The sequence below is a fragment of the Ischnura elegans genome, chromosome X (assembly GCF_921293095.1).
Source record: "Ischnura elegans chromosome X, ioIscEleg1.1, whole genome shotgun sequence".
Taxonomy (NCBI): Eukaryota; Metazoa; Arthropoda; class Insecta; order Odonata; family Coenagrionidae; genus Ischnura; species Ischnura elegans.
In genome coordinates, this window is record NC_060259.1 from 9,152,800 (window position 1) to 9,165,644 (window position 12,845).

General features: G+C 39.3%; 1 protein-coding gene across 2 annotated transcripts in view; it reads left to right on the top strand.

Annotated features, from left to right (window-relative positions):
• The window catches only part of LOC124171343 (glutaryl-CoA dehydrogenase, mitochondrial), a 120,453-nt gene that overhangs the window by 4,022 nt on the left and 103,586 nt on the right, over positions 1 to 12,845 (top strand). For both annotated transcript variants that reach the window (XM_046550497.1, XM_046550498.1), the window contains exons 2-3: positions 5,969 to 6,124; positions 6,193 to 6,393. In XM_046550497.1, coding sequence (XP_046406453.1) covers positions 5,969 to 6,124; positions 6,193 to 6,393 — 357 coding nt within the window. The remainder of the gene's footprint in view (positions 1 to 5,968; positions 6,125 to 6,192; positions 6,394 to 12,845) is intronic.

Consider the following 12,845-nt stretch of genomic DNA (forward strand, 5'->3'; position numbering starts at 1 on the left):
CTGTGGTGGCATAGTCAAGTGTCATCCAAATCTACCCCAAACGAATATTTAGTTCTTTAATGGTTCATATTGACAGAAATGAAGAAATCAGGAAAACATTGATTGGGTCCTGCCCAGTTTTTTAATAGTCTTCACATGGAAAACTCATTGGATACCCAATCAATGTTTTATTACTGGCGTCCTTGAGATGTCGGATATTGCTTGATATTTCAAGATTAATCCTACGGATTTCCTTTCTAGTGGTTGCATTTTCTTGGTAAAAAGTGACTTCAGTTCAGGATTGATACTTTATTTTAATGTGTGCAATATTACCTCGTAATGCATTGCAGCAAGTATGGCTCATAGCATCTGTTTTCTAAATGTTGGCAGTGGAGTATCACTGGCACGAAACATCATTATATGCCATTGGCCCCTAAATTTTTAGTTTTGTGTAATAAATTTGAAGGTATCACAGCCCCTTGCGAGATTCTTGTTTCTAATAAGTTTGTGGCAATGTCCCATCGTTTGCATGGAAATGAGGCTCTAGATAACAATGTAGAGAAATATTTGAGCATACTGTGGTGTTGAGGATTTTAAAATTTCATTTAATTAAATTGCTAAAAAAATATAATTGCTAATGTACTTATGCATGATATTATCCATTATTATTTGGTCTTATACCTCTTGATTTTGGCTCCTTAGCACTTAAATGTGTTACGTTTTCACTTGCGGTATGTACATTCCAGTAAACACGCAGATGTCTCGGGATTTAACTACATTTATTCAACATCACATGATATCATACATCTGGCCCGTGTGGCCACGTATACGCTTCCCCATCACCACCACCAGGGGGTGCCACATCACTTAATAGACAAAGGACTATCGAAATACAAATACACCACATCTCCTCCCCTACTAAATTCCAAAACCTCTCTCGCTTCACGAGTCAAGCCGCTGAAGTGCCTTGGATGGTCTGTTGGAATGACGACGTTCTGGACCTGCATTCCTTGATGATTGGTTAGCAGTGGGTATCATTATTTCAGCAGCTGGGGCAGAGGCAGGAAAGGATGGGCTGGGTCAAGGGGTAATGGTCAAGGGAGTCTGCACTGTTGACCATAGAGGTGCTGCATCCACAGCCGAGTCATCAGGGTCTGCTAACAAGTGAAAAGGGAAAAAATTTGGCTTAGGAATGATTTTTGTAGGTGGCAAGCGTTTCAATTGGTTCAGCCTTCTCCTTCCCCTTCCTCTGACCCCTCCCACCGTTCCCTCCAAAGCTACTTTCAAAATTCCATTCCCTCTCACCAAATGTCCCAGCCACTAACCCTTAACCCTTCCTTTGATTTGTTTTGTCCATCAACGTTCTTTTCTCATCCTCCCTAGTTAACCCTTGCTCATTCCTAGCTTGATCCGTCCACCGTATTCCCTCCATCTTCCTCCAAACCCACATCCCAAACACCCCAATCCTGAATTGGATGGATGAGGCAGATACTTTGTGGTGATCCATTATGAGATATGAAGTGAAACAGGTGAAATAGTGAATTTTTTTTTATTAAACTAGAGTCTCATACTGTAGTTTAATAAAAATTTTTATGTGGAAAGTGCAAAGTGTTTCACTTCATAACCCCAATCCTGTCCCTGTCTCTCTACCCCATCGTCCAAGTCTCACATCCATACATAAACACACTCCACACATATAGTCTGAGGTTTCAAGCGAAATGGAGTGGAAACGTGACATAATGAAAATGAAAAAGCAGGAGCAATTTCCACAATTTTAAAATTTATTAATTCTACTTGTTTCGCTTTTCAGCATCATCAGGTACAAAAATATCAAGTGCGCTACGCTTAAATAGGAAAGTCAGGATGAGGGTGGTAAGACGGGAAGGCGGGGAAGGGGAAAGGAGGGAGGGTGTACAGTAGGCCGGCCCTTATTTTTCAGAATTGCGAAAAGTTATGTTTTCCTGGTCTCAAAATGATCCAAATGAGGTTTATATTCAAGTGTTAAAATTTGGTTACTTTAAAATAACGGCAACCCGTGCCCCAAGGGCCCTAAGTACTGAGGACCCTCAATTGAGTTTTTTGGTGTCAAAAAAGTGCTATTCCTATGTAAAACATAAAAGTGAAGCCCACTGGGCCAATTTTCTGTTTGTTTTGACCTATCTCTAAGCGTTTAGGAGATATCGTCCGTCGTAATGCAATCCCCCCCAGGGCGCCACCCCGCACCGCGGACTGCTGAGGTACGGCCCACTTCAACAGACTTCCCCTCAACCCCCTCCCCTCCCACGGCAAAGACTTTGCTCCTGATGACAAGATTTACATGCTAGTGGTACAGTATTGAATAGGTTATTCTTCTTGTGTCATGATTATTGTTGTTAAAGCCTATAATGTCAATTTTAACCCTTCAACGCCATCCTATGTACTGGGTACCGACCCTTTAAACCTTGATTTTTTGCCGCCATACGGCCGCGAACCATTCCAGCAGGCTTTGTTCCAAAGTGCTCTTTATGTACAAAATATTATAAGAATGCGATACAATTGTGTCTATGAATTATAAAGGAATGAAGGGAATGAGCAGGGCTTCCAGGGCTCCATCAGTAGATAGAAATATTCAAGGAAGTAGAAACGAGGTAGTCAGTTCACGGATGTAGATCACTGTGGAGGGATATTTCTTGTGTATAGTGTGGAAAGGATAGAAGGAGCTTAGTTTTTTAGGATTTAAGGAGAAAAGTGGTGAAATAACTAGTTTATCATGAATACACGTGACGTTCATTTTAAGAATAGGCCAACAAGGAAAGGCATGAAATCAAGACTAAATCCAGGCATTGAACTGGTTGGAAAAGAAAGTGAAGAAATACTCGGCTCAAATGTACCTACAGTGAGAGAAGTACTGTGTGTTTTCTCTATCACCTAATGGGTTCGAAATTTGTAAGGCTTAGTGCGAGAAAAACCGTGAGAAATGCGTCTCATCCATGGTACAAAACTAAAATTCCTGTTATTACGGAAAATAAGGCGATTGAAAAGTTAGAAAAATTACGCTAAGAATGGATGAAAGTGCAACGACATAGAGAGAGTGCGAACTACAGTGGAGATGAAGAGAAGAGAATCTTTCGTAACAAAACTTGATGATTTGTTTGAAATTGCAAGGAGCGGTACCATTGAATTTTTGACACATGAGGAGGAAAGTGCAGTTAATCTCTCGGATAAATGTGCTTGGGCTGAAGAAATAATGTTCTTACGCAAATAAAGAGGAGAACAAAATGCAGTTATTAGTGGAATAGATTTCAAAATATTCAAGAAGAAAGGAAAAGATGTGGTTCTCCGCTCCTTGTACTGCATTAGCTTCCAACAGTGACCTGCAGTTCCTTAAAAGACTTGTTAATTACGAAAGTGTTAGCCTGGACATAGCGAAAGCAGCACAAAAGAGGTTTACAAACCACTTGTGGTTCATGAGTGAGGAGTTGGTAGGCCTGTCATTCTTTGACGGATCCATTTCTAGGTGTGAAAAGAAAAACATGATACGCCGGATGTGGTCGTGTGAAGGAAAATATGATCCACTGAAGAAGGCATTCCATAAACTCAAAGACATGACTAAGGTATCTATGCCAAATTTTCTCACTACTAATTCGAGAAAACTATTTAATGCATTGTAAATATGCATTGCATTCTTTGATGTGCACATGCGAGAATGGGATGAACATACAAGAACGATTTTCAAATTATTCGGGGTCTTCAAGTAAGAAATGATAGTGCAGCGAGAGGGGTGAAACTAATTAAAGATTTTTAGGCAGTCACATTGAAGGAAGAGGGCTTTCAAAATCAATTCTAATTGTGACTTTTCAGTGCAATACAACCGTTACATGCAGAAAGGCACTTTAATTGCCCAATATAGGATGTCAATGAAAAATTAGAAATACAATGAAAATGTATTTTATTTTGGTTAATGTACCGAAATTCATGGACAAGTGAAAATAAATTGAATTTTTTGATTGGAAGTATTGTTATGGCAATTAAATTCTTTCTTTGGTAAGCACATTTCTTCAGAGGCTAGATCTTGCCAGTGTGAGCAGTCTTTGCCATGGGAGGGGAGGGGGTTGAGGGGAAGTCTGTAGTAAGTGGTGCGGGCCGTACCTCAGCGGTGCTGCTGTGCGGGGTGGCGCCCTGGGGGGATTGCATTACAACGGACGATATCTCCTAAACGCTTAGAGATAGTAATGAAACAATTCCACTCCATCTCGCTTGATTCCTCGAATTTTATGCTTAGAGGTAGGTCAAAACAAACAGAAAATTGGCCCAAAGGGCTTCACTTTTACGTTTTACATAGGTATAGCACTTTTTTGACACCAAAAAACTCAATTGAGGGTCCTTAGTACTTGGGGCACGGGTTGCCATTATTTTAAAGTAACCAAATTTTAACACTTGAATATAAACCTCATTTGGATCATTTTGAGACCAGGAAAACATAACTTTTCGCAATTCTGAAAAATAAGGGCCGGCCTACTGTACATTCACGGAGCTTGGGAAAACCGAGGATGGAGTTAGAAAGGAGTATGACGAGTACACTAATTGTGCTTAATGTCTTCCTCCAAGGGGATGGTGGGAAGGCCCCTGGTTCCCTCTCTGCTGGGTTCCAACTCTTCCAGTCGCTCAGTCCGGTCACCTTACCCCTGGATACCTCATGGTGTCGGCTGTCGAGGAGGATGGGGGGGGGGGGTGCAGACTGCGTCCTGGTGGAAATCCCCAAGTAGCTGTAGGTTCTCACATTCTGTATTTCACTGTCTTTTGTCTTCACCCTCATACCATCTAAATTTCTCACTTTTATCACTTTAGTCTTCTTAACGTTTATTTTCATTCCATATGTTTCCATTCCTTCCTCCAACCCTGTTACCAATATCTGCAATGACTCTGTCTCCTCGGCTAAAACCACCATATCATCAGCAAATCTAATGCATCCTATTTTTACTCCACCAATACTTATTCCCTCTTCTCTTTCATCCAATGTCACACTTATCATGCCTACAACATACATATTGAACAGAGTTGGTGACAAACAACATCCTTGCCTAACCCCTCTACCTAGCTCCACCCATTCAGTCATGTTTTCATTCACTTTCACTGCTGCCTTTTGTCCCAAATACAATTCGCTTGGTAGTTTTCTTTCCTTCCAGTCTACTTTCTTCATCTTCAAAATTTCCATTAGTTTCTTCCAATTTACCCAATCGAAAGCCTTTTCCAAGTCTATAAAACACAGACTTATTCCTTTTCCTCTTTCCATATATCTCTCACCAACCATCCTCAGTAGTCCTAAGTATGGCATCTCTCGTTCCTCTTCCTTGCCTGAAACCAAACTGCTCCTCACCAGCATTTTCTTCCATTATACTTTTTAACCTTCGATTTAGCACTCTTAACACGATTTTAGCAGCATGTGAAATTAAGCTGACCTTTCTATACTCAGTGCATTTTTTTGTTCCAGCCTTTTTTGGAATTGGTATCATCACAATCTTTAAGAAGTCCTCCGGCCATTTCCCAGTATTATATATTTTGTTGCACAAATCCACTATCTCATTCAATCCCTCTTCTGTTAAACATTTGAATGGTTAAAGGTATTTAAGGGTTTTGTAGTTATAGAGGTTATTTATTTGGGTTTTTATTAACGTAAGGGAAGGGACTGGGCTGTGACCGTATAATATGTAGGTTTTCATGAACTTTTTTACTTTGTAAGTGCATTATGCCAGGGTTGTACTTCATCGGGTGGAGCATAACTTACATAACTTGGTGCATACGTTTGGTGTCTTTCATGCTCACTTCAGCATAGTACAAAAACATTTTTCTTTTCTCCAATCTTAAATTTTTGAGTAAATTAATTTAATTAGTACACAGTCTTGCTTCCTTCTCCACTTCCATATCACCGAAATCTCTTCCTATTTCAATTTCTAGGCTCTCTGGTCCAAGCCTACACTATTTAACTGATGAGTTTTATCCTTATCTTTAGGTTGTATTTCTTCCTGAAGCCTGTGACTACTTGGGAAAAAATGTTAAAGAAATTTTGGCCTTAGCTGAGCCTTTGGATGGGCCCACCATTAGGAGGTATAGAAAAATTGCTGAAGAGCATAAAGTGTGGATTTCCTTGGGTGGAGTTCATGAAAAGGTGAAGTGTTCAAGCATTAATGTTTTCATTTTTTATGAACAATTCCTAACCCAATTCATTCCATCCAGAACTCAGATGGCAAGGTGAGCAACAGCCATGTGATCATCAATGAAAATGGTTCCATTTCTGGTGTGTACAGGAAAATACATCTTTTTGATGTTGACATACCAGAGAAGAAACTTTTCTTAAAAGAGTCAAAATATGTAAACAAAGGAATGGAGATTGTACCACCGGTTCCTACTCCCGTGGGAAATATTGGACTGGGAATTGTATCCTTTTCTTAGAGCGTGAAATACTGATGCATTCTTTATCTAGTATAGTCATTGAGAGAGTTAAAGGTAATCTACTTTTAATTCATCCTCTGAGTTAGCAGTCTGCTCTTCTTCATAATCATAGTGCCATTCAACTATTTAAAAATGTGGAAGTGTATCTCCAAAAGCTAATTAAAATTGGAAAATCATTAAAACCTCTGTACAATGAATTTGTTGAGACCAGAAAACTCATGACTTGGCTGTTGGGGGTTTTGCTGCATGGAGTTGATGTACGGGTTTTGTCTTAGCAGGGACATCCACACATTCCAAATGTTATGATGTAAGTCAGGGAAACTTCTCAATCTTGATTCATTTGCCTTAAAAACCTTTTGCTATTGTGGTGATAAATTATTGATAATATTTACTATCAAATACTGCAGCTATCATCTTGTCATTTTCAATCTGCCTACTTTCCTCATTGACTCAGCTCTTTGCTTCATTGCTTACTTTAGTTACTGTCTGAAATCAGAGGACAGCCAAAAGCCTGTAGGTTACATTTTCAAAGAGGTCGATAATTTTGTGGATATCTATTATATTTTATTCTTGGAGGGCAATAATTTAAGGTGATAGCAATTGATTGCATCATACTCTCGGCTTTGTGCAGCAATTTTGATTGAAAGGGCAAATTTCTCACAAAATAGAGTGAATTATTGGAATCCCATAAAATTCCTGGTATAATTCCACGTTTATGATCACTATTTACTAGGTATCAATAACAAGAGGATGTGTGTTGGGTAAGTAAAAATGTGGCAGTTGACAATGAGCTGAGGTCACATGGGCAATTGCGAATGATAATGCCTTCATTGAAACTGAACATGATTGGTAGCCTATTTGTAGAATAGAATAGAATATTTTTATTATGCTCTAGGTAAAACCTATGAGAGCGAAATATGGAAAATACAGGAAATGTTATACATCTTAATAAAAGGCATTTTAACAAAAATAAGGCATAATGGAGATTATCGCTAGGCTGACAAGTAGTAGATATTTATACAAAAAATGTAAAATATTCAATACTAATAACACAAAAATATAAGTTTTAACTTAGACAGTAATGAGCACACACACACATATACACATTTATGTAGAGAGTTTTGATAACATCACAACTTTAATATAATAACTCTAAAGAGTTGAGGAGACTGAATTAAGCTCCAGACTTCAAATAGGAGTACAGCCTTCTTTTAAACGACTGAAGTGATTGTGACGTCTTTATATTTGGCGGAAGAGAGTTCCAGAATCTAGACGCAGTTGGATGAAATGATTTGAAATTTATATTGGTGCAGGCTTGGGGAATTTGAAGGTCAGAAACACGGCGGGTGGAAATTCCAGTAACTTTTTTGCGGGGGATGAATAATTCGTACAGGTATGCAGGAGTCTGGTTTTGAAATAAGGAGAACAGAAAAGACCCTAGGATATAATCCCTTTGGCTGTAAAGAGGTAACCAATTCAGATCAGGGTAGAATTTGGACATATGTTCATCTCTACGTAAATCAAATGTAAATCTAGCACAGGAGTTAATTAACCATTGCAGACACATTTCAAATACACTAGGTAGGTCATTATAGACTAGTATACAGTAATCAATAATGGGGAAGATAACACATGTGACAAGCATAATTCCCATGGAAATAGGGAGATTTTTCTTTTGTAGTTTCAATAAATAAAGAGCCTTATTCCCTTTATTACCTACTTCAAGCACATGCTGATCCCATGATAGATTGCAGGTGAGCGTGAGTCCAAGATATCTTACAGTCTTGGTAACCGGCACAGTGGTGGAAGCGACACTTAAATTTGGGAGGCTGTCATAAGCAATTGTGTTTAGAAGTCTTTTATTAGCAAAAATTATAGCTTGGGTTTTGTTTGGGTTTAACTGAAGGCAGTTCAATTCAGCCCAGCTGCATATTGAGCGAATTTCTGAGTTAATCATGTCGATTTTGTATGGAAGCTCTTCTACGGTAGAATGAACATATATTTGTAAGTCGTCTGCGTAGAGCATATATTTACAGTGAGTGATGCTCTTAGTCAGATCGAGACTATACAGAGTGAACAAGAGAGGTCCGAGGACGGATCCTTGGGGGACACCACATGAGACCGGGAGCCAAGAAGATATGTCACTACCCTGGCCCTTGACTGCTTGAGTTCTGCCCATCAGGTAGGAATGGAACCAGTTCAGGGCGGAACTAGAGAAACTGAGGGATTTCAGTTTACGTAAGAGCAGAGAATGGTTCACTCGGTCAAAAGCCTTGCTGAAATCAAATAATACCACAAGTGTTATACCATTATGTTGTCGGTGGCGAGACAAATGTCGTGTGTAACTTTGAGCTAGGCAGTCTGGGTACTAAAGCCTTTACGGAAGCCCGACTGATAAGGATCAAGTTTATCGTGCAGTTGGAGATATTAAAAACTTGAGTATGAACAATTCTCTCCTGTGTTTTTGATAAGCCGCAGAGAATTGAGATAGGTCGAAAATCTGAGGGATTTACGGGTTTACTGACCTTGCGTATAGGTGTAATAAGGCCCTTTTTCCACACAGTTGGAGTAAGATAAAGAATGGTTGAAAATTTCGAGAATATATGGCAGTAGAACATGTGTGGCCTTGTGAATGAACATCATTGAAATTTGGTCGTACCCTAGGGAGTTCGATTTGGTGAGCTTCAGGTGCTTCAAAGCACATTCTTGGGTGATGTATTGAAAGAAGAAATTTTTAGCATCGAATGGGATAGAAAAATCGACACAATTTAAGGCAGATATTGGCTCTATATGTTCTAATAGTTGCACCATGTTTAAGTTCTCCTGGTGTACTGTGCTCAAGAGTGTCTTTTATGGTTCTTTATTCAGTATGCACGCAACATCATATAATAAGCTTCATTCCTGTGGAATCATGGTGACCCACTCATTACTGCATGTAAATTGGATGTACATTTAGTCTTCTGCCTACAAACCAACCATGATTTACCAACTTTCAGAGATACGAGCATTCGAAAATTTCGAATTTTGCACCTTTCTATTTTGCCGATGCTACGTGGTGCGGCATAGAGGAACTTGCACTTTGGGCATAATCTGAACTAAGTATCATTGAATCCGGTGTGAAGTTAGGAACTGTTCAGCATTTTGCCCATTCTTCCTTGCCGCGGAGAGCGATTTTTTTCGGCTGCGGCTGCGTCGCACTCCCAGCTAGATTAGTTCGTCACAATCGTGGGTAGGTTCACAATTGTGATGCAGTGTTGCATTTTGCAGGATAACAGTACTCTCGATGCCTTGCATACAGTCCGGCCGTCGAGAGTTGTCTGATGACAGCACAAAAGGAGTGGCGAAAAACCCTGCACCAGCATGGTTAGCTGCCAATCGCTGTCCCCCAAACTCGCCTCACACACTCGCCTATTCATACAACGTTGTCACATGCATATGAAGCACCGAAGCAAGCCCGAACCACCATAACAAGCCCTTTCTGCGAATCTCCAAAACAAAGGATTCTTCCTTTGAGTCCTTCGTTGCTCGTCGTCCCTTCCAGCTCCTTTCTTCACAGAACCCTTTTGTTCACATGTGAGGTGGATGTTTCCCTTTCTTACCTGGCAACCTTGCCCCCCACCCCGAAATAAACCCTTCTGACTGTCATCGGACAACTCTCGGCGGCCGGATTGTAGGTTTATCAACTTACAAACAAGGTCTTGGAACACATCTAGTTCTAATATCGAGACCTTACTGTATTTGGGAAAATATCAACCCTTGATTGCGTCATGCTGCATTCTTCTATTGAGAACTGAAATGAGTTTTCTTGTTTTTTAAGTATTTATGCGTAATTTATTCATTGTTTTTTTTTTAAGAATTCTTTAAGGAATGTTCATACGAACTTCATTTTTCGGGCCGGTGCACTTCGTAATAACGAGAGTCTACTGTACTCAAAAACACCTGATAAACAGTATTTTCTACCTGATGACCCTGACTGTTTGCCAGGAACAGATATTTTGAACTGTTCTTTTTACTGAACAAGATCAAAGTGAGCGGTTCATCCAAATGAATTGTTTAACCCTCCTCTAGTTGAGATACAATGCAAATCAACTCCATACAAGGTGGCATAAACTAGTGGTGGATTGAGAGGGGGGCAGGTAGGGGTGCCCCATAATTATTGTAAAAATTAAAATGTTAATCCTTTTGGTGGTTCTCATTTAAAGTGTTTATTTCACCAGCTTAACAAACAGTGTTTAAATATTTTGCTGAATATGGAAAAACCACAAGTCTATGCATAGCAGATCTCCGATGCTGAGAGGCATTGCTTACCATCAAGGCACAGCAGAAAATTAAGCTCAGAGCCGTCATAATGCAGTATCCTTTCCTCCAGTTGTATTACCTGCTTAATGCATCAATATATGTAGGTAGAAAAAGATACCAGTAAACACAAAATGCTATGTCTTTTGCAAAAATTTGTTAGAGAGTAGGTAGTTGTCTGAAGCTTTTCACTTTCCCCTCTTCTCCATTTTGCTGTTTTGCACATCTGGGTGCCACAAGCCACAACATTATCCTTTGCTTGGTATTCCCATAGTTTTTGTTCCAATAACTTGGAATTTTGACGTAAGAAAGCCAGATCTATTGTTGATAATTAGCAGAAAACAAATCGTTTATACCACAAAAATTGATAGATTTGTTGTAAACTACGCAAATCTCTGCTAACTTCAAAACAAATGGGTTCATTGAAACTTTATTGGTACTGTTGTGTGCCGTAGAATGTAAGTAATGCAAGTACGTAGATCATACACATCAAATGTCAGCAGTATATTCAATATTTATTCTTATTTTGGGCTCTAGTTGTTGCTTTTGCTCTGCCTAGCAAGGCAAGGCAAAACAAAGTAACAGGAAAGAGAAAGTCTCTCAAGGCCATGCGCAGTTGCCATGTTGTGCATTGTGACACATAGTACCCTGGCAGTTTATGAATCATCCACTGGTTGCCTCGGCCGAGTCTGTGACAGCAACACACCTCTTTTCTCCTCCCTCTGCCACGACAGAGCTGCCAGTATGTGTTTAGAAACATTTATTTTATTTATTTATTTTTTTTAAATTCATTTCCAATTTCCCCGTAAACAGCACATTGTGGCCTTTACAACGGGTTTTCAACATTAACAAATCACGACACAAATATCCATGCCCTGGATAGGGATCACCTACCCAGGCGGGATTCGAACCCACGACCTACGGATTGGCAGGCGAGGACTTTACCCCACTGCCACCGAGGGCGGCAATTAGATAAATATTAAACGATATTTACTTCATTAGCAATATTTAATGTAAATGTTATAGATGCTAGTTTCCATTTCATTGTACAGCATACATAAGTACCAATCAATTTTCAATTGACCCATTGGTTTTGAAGTTAGCAAACATTTGCATTGTTTACAACAAATCTATCAGTTTTTGTGGTATTAAAAATTTGAAGCACTCAAAGTTGGGCAACTTGAATTTACACTCCAAAAAACGGGTACTTCTTTCTAGAAAAAATTAAGTAGGCACAGGAAATACCATGGGACGGAAATTTTTTTGAAGTAAATGATCCAATGTAGAAATAAATTTTCTTTCGTATGCTTTTCGTTTCATTGAAATTGATTGCCTCGTTTAGATGGTAGAGCTCCTCAAACTCAGGTGTGTTGCTTTTTTTTAAAGAAATAAGTGCTATTTCACACATTCCTATTTCAGACACCAAATGAGTGTGTGTTTGGTTCTAATTCACGAGACGTGATCCTTCACCTCAGTCAGCTGTACACAAAAGCTGTTCTATTACATTGCGGTTGGTAGCTGAATGAGTGGTGCAGCACATTGCTTGGTAGAATGTTTTGGGCTTTCACTACATTCAGCAAAACATTTTAAGGATTGTTTCAGGCATTCAAATGTTAAGCCTACTAGGTAATCTTTATAAAAAAAGTTAAACACAAGGATACAATTCCCATATTGCAGAGTTCGACGAAAACCTCAATATTACAAAGTCACAGTGCAGGTCCCTGGCCATTCACATGCATAATATATGAAGCTACTCCTCCCATAATGAATGTATATATGTAATTACAAATCCTCCCTATTGTGCTTATGGGCTGCATCAGCTAAAATGATTTCTATAGAACAACTCTCAACTTTTTTTAATAGAATTTCAGTCCATCAAGTCAAGTAATTTTATTCATTACTGGGTGTGTCTGTGATTTAATTTCACTTACATTGGAATTTTAATTTCACATGAAATTGTCCACCATTCTATTTTGTGACCTGCCTTATGCTAAATATACACATGTATAAAAGAGGATGTCTGTTTGGCTGTCCACAATGCATTTCCATTAGGCTGTAGGGGTTGCAACCTAAGTTCGTAAATAGTTGCATCTCATGCTTCCAAAGCTCATAGTGCTACTACCGGATGTGTCTGATGCGTG